The sequence below is a fragment of the Aethalodelphis obliquidens genome, unplaced genomic scaffold, assembly GCF_003676395.1.
Source record: "Aethalodelphis obliquidens isolate GAN/ISIS:26980383/991018 unplaced genomic scaffold, ASM367639v1 scaffold22, whole genome shotgun sequence".
Lineage (NCBI taxonomy): Eukaryota > Metazoa > Chordata > Mammalia > Artiodactyla > Delphinidae > Aethalodelphis > Aethalodelphis obliquidens.
Genome location: NW_020837966.1, coordinates 34,158 through 48,598, shown reverse-complemented (window position 1 = coordinate 48,598; position 14,441 = coordinate 34,158). Strand labels below are relative to the sequence as shown.

General features: G+C 51.9%; 3 protein-coding genes across 7 annotated transcripts in view; all 3 read left to right on the top strand.

The window, feature by feature from the left end:
- Nucleotides 1-61: 61 nt before the first annotated feature.
- HYAL3 (hyaluronidase 3) lies at nt 62-5,772 on the top strand. 3 transcript variants are annotated; one of them, XM_027120902.1, is made up of 4 exons: nt 62-174; nt 4,520-4,664; nt 4,875-4,964; nt 5,081-5,772. In XM_027120902.1, coding segments are annotated over exons 1-4 (501 nt in total). In that variant the 5' UTR covers nt 62-172; the 3' UTR covers nt 5,345-5,772. The 3 variants fall into 3 exon arrangements, with proteins under 3 accessions (XP_026976703.1, XP_026976701.1, XP_026976702.1); XM_027120900.1 differs by having other exon boundaries at nt 69-174; nt 3,754-4,664; XM_027120901.1 differs by lacking the exons at nt 62-174; nt 4,875-4,964 and having other exon boundaries at nt 3,084-4,664; nt 5,081-5,769.
- Nucleotides 181-3,025, top strand: NAA80 (N-alpha-acetyltransferase 80, NatH catalytic subunit). Its single transcript, XM_027120912.1, is given in 2 exon segments — nt 181-1,959; nt 1,961-3,025. Coding segments are annotated over 2 exon segments (894 nt in total). The 5' UTR covers nt 181-1,929; the 3' UTR covers nt 2,825-3,025.
- Nucleotides 5,773-6,151: 379 nt separating the features above from the next.
- The window catches only part of IFRD2 (interferon related developmental regulator 2), a 33,086-nt gene continuing 24,796 nt past the window's right edge, over nt 6,152-14,441 (top strand). For 2 of the 3 annotated variants that reach the window (XM_027120882.1, XM_027120880.1), the window contains exon 1: nt 6,195-6,367. In XM_027120882.1, the coding sequence (XP_026976683.1) occupies nt 6,310-6,367 (58 nt within the window). In that variant the 5' untranslated portion in view covers nt 6,195-6,309. Of the gene's footprint in view, nt 6,368-14,441 lie in introns of all 3 variants that reach the window. The other variant, XM_027120881.1, reaches the window with a different exon arrangement.

Sequence of the window (14,441 nt, the reverse complement as noted above, 5' to 3'; positions counted from 1 at the left end):
CCGCCCCGAAGACCCGGGACCTGGTGGTGTGCCGCGGGCCGTGACGGCTGCAGTGCGTCCGCCTCACCGCTAGGGTGCGAGCGCCGCGTGCCGGAGGAGTCCGAGCCAGAGACAGCGAGATACAGATCCGTGTGGAGCGAGGACACGGAGCGTCCCGGAGCCAGGCGTCAGCATGTCAGTACTGCCCCCCTCCCCATGCGCGGCGTATTCGTCCTCATTGTCCCCCGCTCTCCCCGTCCGCTCCGCGCGTACAGTTCTCAAGTGACTAAGCCGCCCCGCACGCCCTCTTTGCGTCTGTCGTTCCCTCCCAGAGCATGCCGAGCCACAGCCGCCCGGAGTCAAGCTCCCGAAGCCCCCACCCCCAAACTCCACGGTTTGTCACCCAGTGGGAGGAAGGGGAAAACCGAGGCAGGAGAGACTGTCGCCTCTCTCTGTGGACCCGGGAGCCCCACCCACAGTGGGTGGGGTCGGCACAGAAAGGGTTAAGCCTGAGGGGGAAGTCTGGGGCTCCAGGCTCAGGGGCGGATCCTGGGGTTTCCTCTCTCCTGGTCCAGGGGTGCAGCTGCTGCGGAGGTGGCTGATGCAGGTGAGGGGCTTATAGCCCTCTGAGTGGGATGTGGTATGAGGGGAGGGGGCTACCTGTTACTGATCAGTGTGGAATTGGCCTCAAGCTCACGGGGCCTTCCTGCGGAGGTGGGGAAGGGGAGCCAGGGCATCCTCTCTGGAACAGGTGGGTAGAAGGGTGGGGCCCAGCGGCCACCTATCGCTAGAAATCCCCGAGCATTGACCCTTCTGCCAGCAGAGCCTGTGGTAGGATGGGCACACAATGGAGTTCGGGGTCAGGAGGTCTGAGCCCCCAACCTGGTAGCCGTTGGACACCCCTGTGGATGTAGGAAGGAAGCTGTGGTTCTTATCTAGCTAGGGTGTCTACGAAACAGGCCAGTGGGGAACCAGGCCTGCAGGAGCCACGTTGCTGTGTGAGCCGGGCCCTTTTTGAGGGGCAGTTGGGTCCATGCCCAGTCAAAGTGTCCTGAGCTGGGCAGTGTTGGGGAGGGAGCCAGGGACTCTGTGCCCCTGGTAGGGAAGGCAGTCCAGGGAGGGGAAATTTGAGCCTGATGGGTGGGTTAATGGCACCCCAATATCGGTTAGGTGGCAGGCATGGCCCAGGTGGTCAAAAAGGCTGGGACCTGGAGTAGGGAGAAGGGTGGGACAGGGAACTTCCCTAGGGGAGTTCCTAGGGAAGCTGTGTTCCCTCCGAAGGGAATACAGCGTTTAAGCAGGGGGTCGTGGTGTCTAGTTTGTATGCTCTGTCTGATGGTCAGCCAGCTGCAATGGTGTAGGGCTGGATCTACTCTCCTGGGGAGGACAAAGCGGTAGTCAGAGAAGGCTGGGGCCTGGAGTCTTGATTTCTGCCCTAGCCTTTAGCCCTCAGCCTCCATCCAGTGTAAGGCAGAGCACCCAGGATCCATCCCCTCTGCTCTCCACCTGAGTCAGGTCCCCCAGGTATAGGGGATGGGATCCTCCAGGTCACCTGTGCCATCAGGTGAGTATGGGGACAAGGTGCAGCCCACCAGTTCCAGGATGTGTGGCCCTCCTTAGCACTCTGTCAGCCACTCCCTGCCCCAGCCCCATCCTCCCTTCTGGCACAGCCCAGCATGGCTGTTGTCCACAGGAGGAGCACCCTTCTGGTCTCAGGAGATACCACTGCCTGGAGACTGTGGCCTTAACCCCCAGCCTGGCACTGAGCCACCTGGAACCCAGCAGGAGATGACCTTGGCTCCCAGCCTGGCATCTGAGCCTGGATCCTACATGTAGGCAAGAGCTGACTCTGAGCCCTGGCCCAGCCAAGCTGACTCCTACCCTAGACCCTATACACCAGGTGGTGCTGATCCTGAGTACCACTCCAGCCTAACTGACTCTGGATCCTGCATGCCAGCCAGAGGTGACCCTGAGATCCAACCTGGCCAAGCTGATCCTGGATCCTACACACCAGCCAGATCTGACCCTGAGCCCCAGGCTAGCTGAGTTGACCCTGGGTTCTGCATGCCATCCAGAGATGACCCTCAGTCCTGGCTCAACTGAGCTGACCCTGGATCCCGCACGCCAGCCAGAGGAGACCCCAGCCCCCAACCTGGCTGAGCTGACCCTGGAGCCTGTGCACTGCCGACCTGAGCTCCTGGATGCCTGTGCCGACCTCATCAATGAGCAGTGGCCCCGCAGCCGCGCCTCCCGCCTGCACTCCTTGGGCCAGTCCTCAGATGCCTTCCCCCTCTGCTTGATGCTGCTGAGCCCCCGTCCCACGCCAGAGGCAGACCCCATTGTGGTGGGCCATGCCCGCCTGTCACGGGTGCTGGACCGGCCCCAGAGCCTCCTAGTGGAGACGGTGGTGGTGGCCCGAGCCTTGAGGGGCCGTGGCTTTGGCCGCTGCCTCATGGAGGGCCTTGAAGCCTTTGCTCAGGCCCGGGGCTTCCGCCGGCTACACCTCACCACCCATGACCAGCTGCACTTTTACGCCCACCTGGGATACCAGCTGGGTGAGCCTGTGCAGGGCCTGGTCTTCACCAGTCGGTGGCTGCCTGCCACCCTGCTCAGTGCCTTCCCCAGGGCCTCCTTTCCCCGGCCACCCTGCAGGGCCCCTAGCCTGACTGCCCAAGCTGCCCCAAGAGCCCCCAAGGGGTCATCATTGCCGCCACCCCCACCCCTGCCTGAGCCCTTGACCACCCTACCCCCACCTCCAGGAGGGCCCCCTCCACAAAGCCTGCTGGAGACTCAATACCAAGACCTGAGAAGACGCCCCATATTCTGGATGGAGAAAGACATCTGAGGGCTTACCCAGGGCAAGATGCTGTCTTTCTGGGTCAGTTGACTGCCCAGGACAGTACCAGCCTCAGCCCACTGGCCATCCCTCAGCTTCTATCCCCCGAGGACAGCTTCAGCCTAGGCATGTTTCCTGAGTGCCAGTGGAGATGGCGCCATGGCTGTGGCTCAGAGCTCTCAGTGTGGCTGAATAAAGGCTTCTGTTGGGTGTGGTTGTGACAGTGTATTTGTTGACCCCCACCCTCATCTCCCAGCCTTGTCTTAGGTCCTCTGTCCCTGCAGGGGCCCTCAGATCCACCTCAGCCTTAGGGCCATGGGTGGAGGGACACCTGCCTTTTACCTCTCTCACTCTGCCAGGCCCAGGGGACAAGGAGACATTCACTCATCACCATTCACTGGGCACCTGCTGTGTTACAGGCCCTGGATTGGGCACGGGCAGTGGGGAACTAGACAGATAGGGTCTCAGCCCAAGGGACAGGGCAGGCATACTGTGGCAGGATCCATGCTGGGACAGTGGGAGCTCAAGTTTCCTCACTCCACTTGGAGATCTGGTAGACCTCCCAGGGCAGGTGATGCCATAGCAGAGACCTGAGTGCTGAGTAGAAATTAAGCCAGGCAAGGTGGGGGCTGAGTGTTCTTGGGGCAGGAAACAAAATGGGCAGAGGAAAGAAGGGGACTTGTGAAAGCGGTAGGTGGGGGAGGTGTGAGAGGGCACGGTGGTGCCATGGCAGAGATGGACAATACAGAAGGGGAGCTGCCCAAGCCAGCTTGGGTTGTGGCTGCTCTGAGAGGCCTATGAGACCCCTTGGGAACCAGGCTTTACGCACCTCCCTTTCTTGTGAGGAGGAGCTGGAGGAGTTTTCCCAGCTTTCTCTGCTGTGTGGAAGGTGTGGCCATGGCCATGGAGTCTAAGCTCACACCCCCTCTCTCCTGCAGGTTTCCATCCCTGGGGCATGACCATGCAGCTAGGCCTGGCCCTGGTGCTAGGGGTGGCCCTGTGCTTGGGATGTGGCCAGCCCCTGCTGCAAGCCCCTGAACGCCCCTTCTTGGTGCTGTGGAATGTGCCCTCAGCACACTGTAAGGCCCGCTTTGGCGTGCACCTGCCACTAGAGGCCCTGGGCATCGCAGCCAACCGTGGCCAGCGTTTCCACGGCCAGAATGTCACCATCTTCTACAAGAACCAGCTCGGCTTCTATCCCTACCTTGGGCCGAGGGGCACAGCTCACAACGGGGGCATCCCCCAGGCTGTGCCCCTTGACCGCCACCTGGCACGGGCTGCCTATCAGATCCGCCACAGCCTGCAACCTGGCTTCGCTGGCCTGGCAGTACTGGACTGGGAGGAATGGTGTCCACTCTGGTCTGGGAACTGGGGCTGCCGCCAGGTCTACCAGACAGCCTCCTGGGCTTGGGCACGGCGGGTATTCCCCAACCTGGACCCCCAGGAGCAGCTCTACAAGGCCCGTATCGGCTTTGAACAGGCAGCCCGTGCACTGATGGAGGATACACTGCGGCTAGGCCGGGCACTGCAGCCCCATGGGCTCTGGGGCTTCTATCGCTTCCCGGCCTGTGGCAATGGCTGGCATGGTACAGCTTCCAATTACACGGGCCACTGCCATGCAGCCACCCTTGCCCGCAACACCCAACTGCATTGGCTCTGGGCCGCCTCCAGCGCCCTCTTCCCCAGCATATACCTCCCACCCAGGTTACCACCTGCTCACCACCACGCATTTGTCCGATACCGCCTGGAGGAGGCCTTCCGTGTGGCCCTCGCTGGGCACCCACATCCCCTGCCTGTCCTGGCCTATGCCCGCCTCACACACCGGAGCTCTGGGAGGTTCCTGTCCCAGGTGAGTGAAAACTGAAGTCTAGGGGTCTGACTGGGGAGGCATGACATTCTCTGAGGGCCTGAGAAGCCACTCAGAGGCTCAGGGCCAAGGAGCCCTCCTCTAGGGGTGGAATCGGATCATGGCAGTGAGCCATGAAAGTTCTTGAAGGTGGAGGTTGGGCCAGATGGAGCTGGCCAGCCCAGCCCTGGCTTAGCAGCTCTCTGCCTCCAGGATGAACTTGTGCAGACCATTGGTGTGACCGCTGCACTGGGGGCAGCCGGCGTGGTGCTCTGGGGGGACCTGAGCTTCTCCAGTTCTGAGGTGATCATTGCCCCCTCCAGCCTGCCACACAGCCCATGCTGGGGTCCCAGAGATGGGGAAAGACCATGTCAGGGCCATGGAGCAGAAGCATTGATACATCCCTTCCCTCTCCTCAGGAGGAGTGCTGGCATCTCCATGACTACCTAGTGAGCACCCTGGGCCCTTATGTGATCAACGTGACCAGGGCAGCCATGGCCTGCAGTCACCAGCGGTGCCATGGCCATGGCCGATGTGCTTGGCAAGACCCAGGACAACTGGAAGTCTTTCTGCACCTGGAGCCAGATGGCAGCCCTGGAGATTGGGAGTCCTTCAGCTGCCGTTGTTACTCGGGCTGGGCTGGCCCTACCTGCCAGGAGCCCAGGCCTGAAGAAGCAACATAAAGCCAGGAGTCACCTGCCTCTGACCTTCATGTTCCTGCTGCCATCTTTCCAGTCCTGGAGGGAAGACTTTGTCCCACTCTTGTTCTGTTTAGCTTACAGTCACTTCTCCCATGCACACACCCCACTTCCCATGGGATCCCTGGGGAGTGGAAGAGGCCAGAAAAAAACATACTGTTTTAAAACTAGACGCCCTCTGAGATCACCTCATCCCTCCTGACAAGAAAGCAGCCCCAGGAAGAGTCGGTGTTCCAGAAGGTTAAGGTTGCCAGCCCAGGGCTCTGTTCTACACTTCACTGCGTCCATGGAATGGTCACAGGAGACCCGTCCAGGGGCAGGTGGGCCCCTGAGGAGATCTTGGCTAAGGTCTTTAAGTGCTAAGCTGTTGTCTGTAATCTGCTTTCATCATAAAGTTACTTTTTCTTTCACTGCCTGAGGTTTGGCTGTTCCCCAATTCTACGAAACCCACCCTCTTCCTGTCGCGAGCGTCCCGCTGCAAGTACCCAGAGATGCCGGTCCTGCGTCGTGGGCAGCTACAGAGTTAACGACTAAACGTGTTGGGCGAGGGGGTGGGAACGCCGCAAGGCATTGTGGGTGCATAGTTCAGCTAGAGCGTCGTGGGCTTGTGGGTCCCGGGAGCTGACTACAATTCCCAAGGTGCTCTGCGCCCAGCGAGGGGGGGCGGTAATCCGCGCGCAGCACCTTGGGAATAGTAGTTTCGGCCGCATGGAGAGGTTCCATGAACCGGGAGACCAGGAACTCGCCTTCCCGGCCACCCATTTAGCAGGGTGGGGCGCTTCGACACGTTCGGCAGGGCGGGGCGCCTCGCGAAGATGGTGGCGCGCGCGGCGTGTGGCTCCCGTCGTCTGCCCAAGTCTCAACTCAGCGCATTGGCCGGCGACTCGCTGGTCTGGAGCCCCTGCCCGCCGGGTCCCTGACCCCGCGCCCCGCCGCGCCCAATTCCCGGCATGCCCCGCGCCCGAAAAGGCAGCGCGCCCCGCAGAGGCGGCAAGCGCAGCGGAGGAGGTAAGTGGGGGGCTCTGGGCAACTGAGGAACGTTGAGCTGGGGCCCTGTGTGGGTTCCCGTCGGTGTCCTTAAGAGTCCTGGGGTAGAGACTCCAGCCTCGGCCGGTCTGGTGCCACCCGCAACTCTCCCCGTAACCTGCACATGCCCAAGGAGTCTGCGGCCACGTGTGCGCCTAACTTGAGTGCGCCGACCGCTTGCCCGGAGCCCTCGCTCCCCGCCCGCACCTGGTCCGCACATCCCGGCCTTGGTTGGTTTCCACATTGCCTCTCTACCCAAGTTGTCTGTTGTGATGGACAAACAGGCCAGACGGAGCAGGAAGCCAGCCCCCTCCCCAAGCCCTGATCCTTGCCTGGACTGAACTAGGAAGTTGGCCGGAGGCCTGGGCTATCCCGGAGAAGTGAGAGAGGGGATGATTGGGAAGCTGCAAAATTTGGGCCTTGACTGCCTAGACCTAGAAGGTTGATGAGAGCCCTGGAGCCGGAGGCAGTCCAGAGAGTCGCTTATCAGGTCTACCAGAGGAGCATGTCCTGGTGCAGTAAACACATGTGTTTACTCTGTAGGGAAGGGGTGCCTCTTAGGCACAGCTCAGACCTGGCCGCCACTTCAGTGGGGCTTGGGTGAGGGTGTTACTGAACCAAACGTGGGTCTGCTTGCCCCGGAGCAGTAAAGCCAATCTACTGATGAAACCGCAGAAATGCATTGGGGGTGGGGTGTGCGTGGTCCGAGTAGCTCCCGTTCGTTAGAGCAGAAAGAATTCAGGGAGAGGCAAAGTGATAGATAAGAAGTGACTTATTAGAGTAGGACACTTGAGAGGCTTACAAGGGGGTGGGTGAGAGGGTGCCATCTGGAGAACATGGTGAGCTATAGTTTTGTAATCAAAGGAAGAATGGGGAGGGTGAGAAGACCACCTTCTTCCTCATTATTGAGGAGACATCAAGCTTCCATCATCAATTCCTTTTCCAAGTCGGGTGGGGAGTTTTCTTGTTCCTACATGGTCAAACCAGGACTGTCATGGCGCAATGGAAATGAGCAAAAAGGCGGTAACATACACTAACATATGATAAATCATTTCAAGTTTTAGTATAATGTCACCCTTTCCTTATATGTTTGTTTTTAGTGCACGTGTGTCCTAGGAATCATTAACCTGAGCTCACTGGGCAGGATGTGGGTCTCATTCCACCATTGTTTTGTTGTTTTGTGGCATGTCTCATGCTTCTGTTGCATGGTTTTGTGGTTAAGCAAACCTGCTTTCTTGAGTGATCATTAACTTACAGGGGTCTCCCATACCTTTTTCTTTACTTATAACCACTTACTGGGATTAACTATTTAATTACCTACTTTGTCCTTTTACTCTGTCCGTATCATTCCCCCCTCCAGGTGTTTACCCTTTATGCTTAAAGGGGGGTAATGGGTGACAACCTATCATTAACTACTTTCTGCTGAGATGGAATGTAGGCCTGCCTGGGGAAGAAGTAAAACACCTGGCTGACTGTCCCTTCTCTGTTAGAAGAACCAGAAGCCAATGCCCCTCCTGTTAGCATTATTCTTTTTTTTTTTTTTTTTTTTTGGTGCGGTACTCGGGCCTCTCACTGCTGTGGCCTCTCCCATTGCACCCCTCCCCCACTCTCTGCAACTAGAGAAAGCCCGCGTGCAGCAACGAAGATCCAACGCAGTCAAAAAACTAAATACATAAATAAAATAAATAAGTTTATTTAAGAAAAAAAGAAAGAAATACAGCAATAAGCATTAGAAGAGTTATTAAAAGAGATTGTAGCCACCGTCTTGGAGACCCAAACCATTTTTTCAAAACATTTTACAAATCTGGAAGGCAGTTACTTGAGGCCTCAATCTGTTTGCTTTTGGCTAGGCCCGGAACCTTAATGTTTTATACTTAGGGGTTTATTGAGACTTTTTTTTTTTTTTTTTTTCGGTACGCAGGCCTCTCACTGTTGTGGCCTCTCCCATTGCAGAGCACAGGCTCCGGACGCGCAGGCTCAGTGGCCATGGCTCACGGGCCCAGCCGCTTCGCGGCATGTGGGATCTTCCCGGACCGGGGCACGAACCCGTGTTCCTTGCATCGGCAGGCGGACTCTCAACCACTGTGCCACCAGGGAAGCCCGAGACTTTTATTTTAGTTATAGATTTACTCTGTTTTTCTTTTTTTTTGGTTAATATCATTTAGTGATAAGGGTGGCTTCCTTGTCCCTCGAGAAACAAAGTGTCGCCTAATCTAGTTATAAGTTCCTTCCGTTAAAGAGAGAGGACAATCAGGCACAAACAAAAAGGAATGTAAAAACGACCAGCCATTGATGTTGCGCAAAAGGGGTTCCAGGGAAGTGTGCCCCTGTCTCTTTCTTGACACTCCCATTACATATTTCCTATGGTTGTTAAGGCTTTCAGTCTTGGGTTAAGACTGAAAGGGTTGCACTGGTGTTTATGAGAAATTTTATCAAGTGGCTCACCACGTCAATTACCACCTGAAGTTTGAGGCTCGACAGTAGTTATGTAGATGGTATCTCTAGGTGGATCCCCTTTTGGCCTTGGGCCCCCCCCCCCCCCCCAGTCTTTCGATTGTAAAACCATCAAAGGCCGAGGGATCCCTGTCGCTTTCTGGCATCTGGGGCATTCCCTCTGCCAGTGCCCTGGCTATTTGCAAAGGGTACATTGATGACAGTCTTTCCTTCAGTGCCCCCTCGTCCATGTAGGGTACACTGTCTTGGTACCCACGGGCCCTGTGGTTTACCATGGCCAGATTGGCCCAGAAAGCCCAGCCTCCCCTTTAGTGGTTTTTCAGAGGACCAAGTTACTGCCATCATTTGGGCCTTTTGTATATTTCTTTGGGTGCATTTAATCTTTTAGGTTATATTCCTATTATTGAAAACTGAATAAGCCAATTGGAGCAAGTCGCTTATAGGTGTCTGAGGACCGGCCATTGCTTTTTACCACATATTTATTTATTTATTTATTTTAAAAATGTATGTTTATTTGGCCGCATTGGGTCTTCATTGCTGCACGCGGGCTTTCGCGAGTTGTAGAGAGCGGGGGCTACTCTTCATTGTGGTGTACACGCTTCTCATTTCAGTGGCTTCTCTTGTTGCAGAGCACGGGCTTTAGGTGCACGGGCTTCAGTAGTTGTGGTGTGGGCTTCAGTAGTTGTAGCTCGTGTGCTCTAGAGCACAGGCTCAGTAGTCGTGGCGCAGGAGCTTTAGTTGCTCCGCGGCATGTGGGATCTTCCCGGACCAGAGATCAAACCCATGTCCCCTGCATTGGCAGATGGATTCTTAACCACTGTGCCACCAGGGAAGTCCGGCCATTGCTTTTTGAATTTTGTGCCTGACTGGGCAGGCTGGGCTATGAAATGCATAGCCAAAAGGGCCTGTCCCTCCAGAGAGGAGGGATCCACATTCATATACTTTTCAAAAGTTTCTATTAACCTTTCTTGAAATACTGTCAGATTTTCGTTTAATTCCTGTTGGACTTTTTTTTACTTCTTTGTAATTGACAGGTTTTACTGAAAAAAATTTTATAGCCTTTATTAAATAATTAATCATATGGTCCCATCTATCCCTATGAATAGAATTTATTTAGTAATTCCACTGTGGGTCTGCCTCGGGGACAGCTTTGTTCCGCAGGCGGTACACTGTGTGGCCCTGTTGGTCTCAGGCTGCCAGTATTATATGCTGTTCTTTCTCTGGGGTGCAGCAGTTGGATAAGATTTGTAAATCCCCCCTGGTGAGATCATTAACCAAATAAACTTCTTTGTGGAAAGCTTAGAATCCTCAGCAAAACTTTCCAACTTCTGCCAGACTTAAATCGGACATTGAAAAAAAGCACATGAACTCTTATTGTTTCTTTTTTTAAAAAATTTATTTATTTTAATTTATTTATTTTTGGCTGAATTGGATTTTCGTTGCTGCATGTGGGCTTTCTCTAGTTGAAGCGAGCGGGGGCTACCCTTTCTTTGCAGTGTGCGGGCTTCTCATTGAGGTGGCTTCTCTTGTTGCAGAGTACGGGCTCTAGGCTCACAGGCTTCAGTAGTTGTGGCACGCAGTCTCAGTAGTTGTGACTCGCGGGCTCTAGAGCGCAGGCTCAGTAGCTGTGGCGCACAGGCTTAGTCACTCTGTGGCATGTGGGATCTTCCCGGACCAGGGCTCGAACACGTGTCCCCTGCATTGGCAGGCGGATTCTCAACCACTGCGCCACCAAGGAAGCCCTCTTATTGTTTCTTGATTTTTTTTTTTTTTTATAGTTTTTTTTTTTTTTTTTTTTTTTTTTGTGGTACACGGGCCTCTCACCGCTGTGGCCTCTCCCGTCGCGGAGCACAGGCTCCGGACGCACAGGCTCAGCAGCCATGGCTCACGAGCCCAGCCGCTCCGCGGCATGTGGGATCCTCCCAGACCGGGGCACGAACCCGTGTCCCCTGCATTGGCAGGCGGACTCTCAACCACCGCGCCACCAGGGAAGCCCTGTTTCTTGATTTTTATTATAAATTTCTCTTAGAGGCAGAACCCTAGAGGCAGTTGGTTAGTAACTTATGCCTCTGCGGGTGCTAGCTGGACTGAAAATGGGCCCCCTGGGTAACTCGGAGTACAGAGGAGCTCCTGAATATATCGGAGGTCTCTCCTTACCCTTGGGTGCATTTTCCCTGGGATAATAGTCTCCGCTGGAGGAATGGCTCCCGCCTGTAAGATAGCCCTTGTTGGAGCAGCCATTTCCAAGGATACAGCAGCTTCCACTGGAGCAATGGTTAGCTATCTAAAGGTTTCGTTTCCCTGTCAAAATCCACCGTGCAATTTAATCAAGATTTACAACTTTAGATGTTACCTCTTCTTTTTTTTTTTAATATTTATTTACTTATTTGGCTGCATCGGGTCTTTGTTGCTGCACGTGGGATCTTCATTGCTGCATTCGGGATCTTTAGTTGTGGCATGTGGGATCTAGTTCCCTGACCAAGGATCGAACCTGGGTGCCCTGCATTGGGAGCACGGAGTCCCAACCACTGGACCACCAGGGAAGTCCCTAGATGTTATCTCTTCTAAACTAGTCTCCCAACGAGGTGTTAATGCCAGAGAAATTGCCACAAAGGAGTAGTACAGAAGGTGTCCCCAGTGGTGAACCGTCTTGCTGCAAACTGGAAATAAAGGGTCAGCACTTGTAAGGATCGGAGGAGGGGAAGACTGACATCAGTGCTCAGGAAGTCCTCTGTTGGGCACTTCTAGTAATTAGGGTAAAAGTACCTTAATTCTTGGAAGTTGATTCTCTTCAGTTTCTTTGTGCCTGATGTACTTAAGAATACCTGATAAGAGGCCTTTTATCTGGGTTGGACACATTCTTTTAAATGATTTTTTTAAACAAATTTATTTATTTTATTTTTGCCAGCGTTGGGTCTTCGTTGTTGCGCGCAGGCTTTTCTCTGGTTGCAGAAAGCGGGGGCTACTCTTCACTTTGGTGTGCAGACTTCCATTGCGGCGGCTTCTCTTGTTGCGGAGCACAGGCTCTAGGCGCACGGGCTTCAGTAGTTGTGGTTCGCAGGCTGTAGAGCGCAGGCTCAGTAGTTGTGGCATACGGGCTTAGTTGCTCTGCAGCATGTGGGATCTTCCCAGACCAGGGCTGGAACCCGTGTCCCCTGCATTGGCAGGCGGATTCTTAACCACTGCGCCACCAGGGAAGCTCTAAATGATTTTTTTTTCCTTGTATGTATAATCCCCTGGTTATACATTATGGGCATCTAATTTTCATCCAAGGATAGATTACAGTGATCAGCTTTAGAAACAAGCTTAGAATATCTTTTTAATAACTTAATTAACCTTTACAATAATATAACATAGCAACAAAGAGCTATTTGAAAAGTGAGAGTTTTTTGGGAGTTTGTTTTACGTTACAAAATTTTATACTGGAGTATAGTTGATTTATGATGTGTTTCAGGTGTACAGCAAAGTGATTTAGTTATACATATACATATATTCATTCTTTTTCAGATTCTTTTCTCAGATAGGTTATCACAGAATATTGAGTAGAGTTCTCTGTATTATACAGTAGGTTCCCTGTATGCCCACTTTCTGGAGAGTTTTTATCATAAACCAGTGTTGAATTTTGTCAAAAGCTTTTTCTGCATCTATTGAGATGATCATATGGTTTTTATTCTTCAATTTGTTAATGTGGTGTATCACATTGATTGATTTGCGTATATTGAAGAATCCTTGTATCCCTGGGATAAATCCCACTTGATCGTGGTGTATGATCCCTTTAATGTGTTGTTGGATTCTGTTTGCTAGTATTTTGTTAAGGATTTTTGCATCTGTATTCATCAATGATATTGGTCTGTAATTTTCTTTTTTTGTAGTATCTTTGTCTGGTTTTGGTATCAGGGTGACAGTGGCCTTACAGAATGAGTTTGGGAGTGTTCCTCCACAATTTTTTGGAAGAGTTTGAGAAGGATGGGTGTTAGCTCTTCTCTAAATGCTTGATAGAATTCACCTGTGAAGCCATCTGGTCCTGGACTTGTGTTTGTTGGAATATTTTTTTTCTTTAATTTATTTTTATTTTATCTGTGGCTGCATCAGCTTTTTAAAATTAATTTATTTATTATTTTTGGCTGTGTTGGGTCTTAGTTTCTGTGCGAGGGCTTTCTCCAGTTGTGGTGAGTGGGGGCCACTCTTCATCGCAGTGCGGGGGCTTCTCACTGTCGTGGCCTCTCGTGGCGGAGCACAGGCTGCAGACGCGCAGGCTCAGTAGTTGTGGCTCACGGGCCCAGCCGCTCCGCAGCATGTGGGATCTTCCCAGACCAGGGCTTGAACCCGTGTCCCCTGCATTGGCAGGCAGACTCTCAACAACTGGGCCACCAGGGAAGCCCCTGTTGGAAGATTTTTTTTTTTTCTGTTGTAAGATTTTTAATCACAGTTTCAATTTCATTACTTGTGATTGGTCTGTTCATATTTTCTATTTCTTCCTGGTTCAGTCTTGGAAGGTTATACCTTTCTAAGAATTTGTCCATTTCTTCCAGGTTGTCCATTTTATTGGCATAGAGTTGCTTGTAGTAGTCTCTTAGGATGCTTTGTATTTCTGTGGTGTCTGTTGTAACTTCTCCTTTTTCATTTCTAATTTTATTGATTTGAGTTTTCTCCCTCTTATTCTTGATGAGTCTGGCTAATGGTTTATCAATTTTGTTTATCTTCTCAAAGAACCAGCTTTTAGTTTTATTGATCTTTGCTATTGTTTTCTTTGTTTCAGTTTCATGTACTTCTGCTCTGAGCTTTATGATTTTTTTCCTTCTGCTAACTTTGGGTTTTGTTTGTTCTTCTTTCTCTAGTTCCTTTAGGTGCAAGGTTAGATTGTTTATTTGAGATTTTTCTTGTTTCTTGAGGTAGGCTTGTATAGTTATAAACTTACCTGTTAGAACTGCTTTTGCTGCATCCCATAGGTTTTGGATCGTCGTGTCTCTAGGTATTTTTTGATTTCCTCTTTGATTTCTTCAGTGATCTCTTGGTTATATAGTAATGTATTGTTTAGCCTCCACATGTTTGTGTTTTTTACATTTTTCTCCCTGTAATTCATTTCTAATCTCATAGCTTTGTGGTCAGAAAAGATGCTTGATATGATTTCAATTTTCTTAAATTTACTGAGGCTTGATTTGTGACCCAAGATGTGATATATCCTGGAGAATGTTCCATGCACACTTGAGAAGAAAGTGTAATCTGCTGTTTTTGGATGGAATGTCCTATAAATATCAATTCTATCTGGTCTGTTGTGTCATTTAAAGCTTCTGTTTCCTTATTTATTTTCATTTTGGATGATCTGTCCATTGGTGTAAGTGAGGTGTTAAAAGTCCCCCAGTATTATTGTGTTACTGTCCATTTCCTCTTTTATAGCTGTTAGCAGTTGCCTTATGTGTTGAGGTGCTCTATGTTGGGTGCATATATATTTATAATTGTTATACCTTCTTCTTAGATTGATCCCTTGATCATTATGTACTGTCCTTCCTTGTCTCTTGTAACATTCTTTATTTTAAAGTCTATTTGATCTGATATGAGTATTGCTACTCTAGCTTTCTTTTTTTTTTTTTTTTTTTTTTTG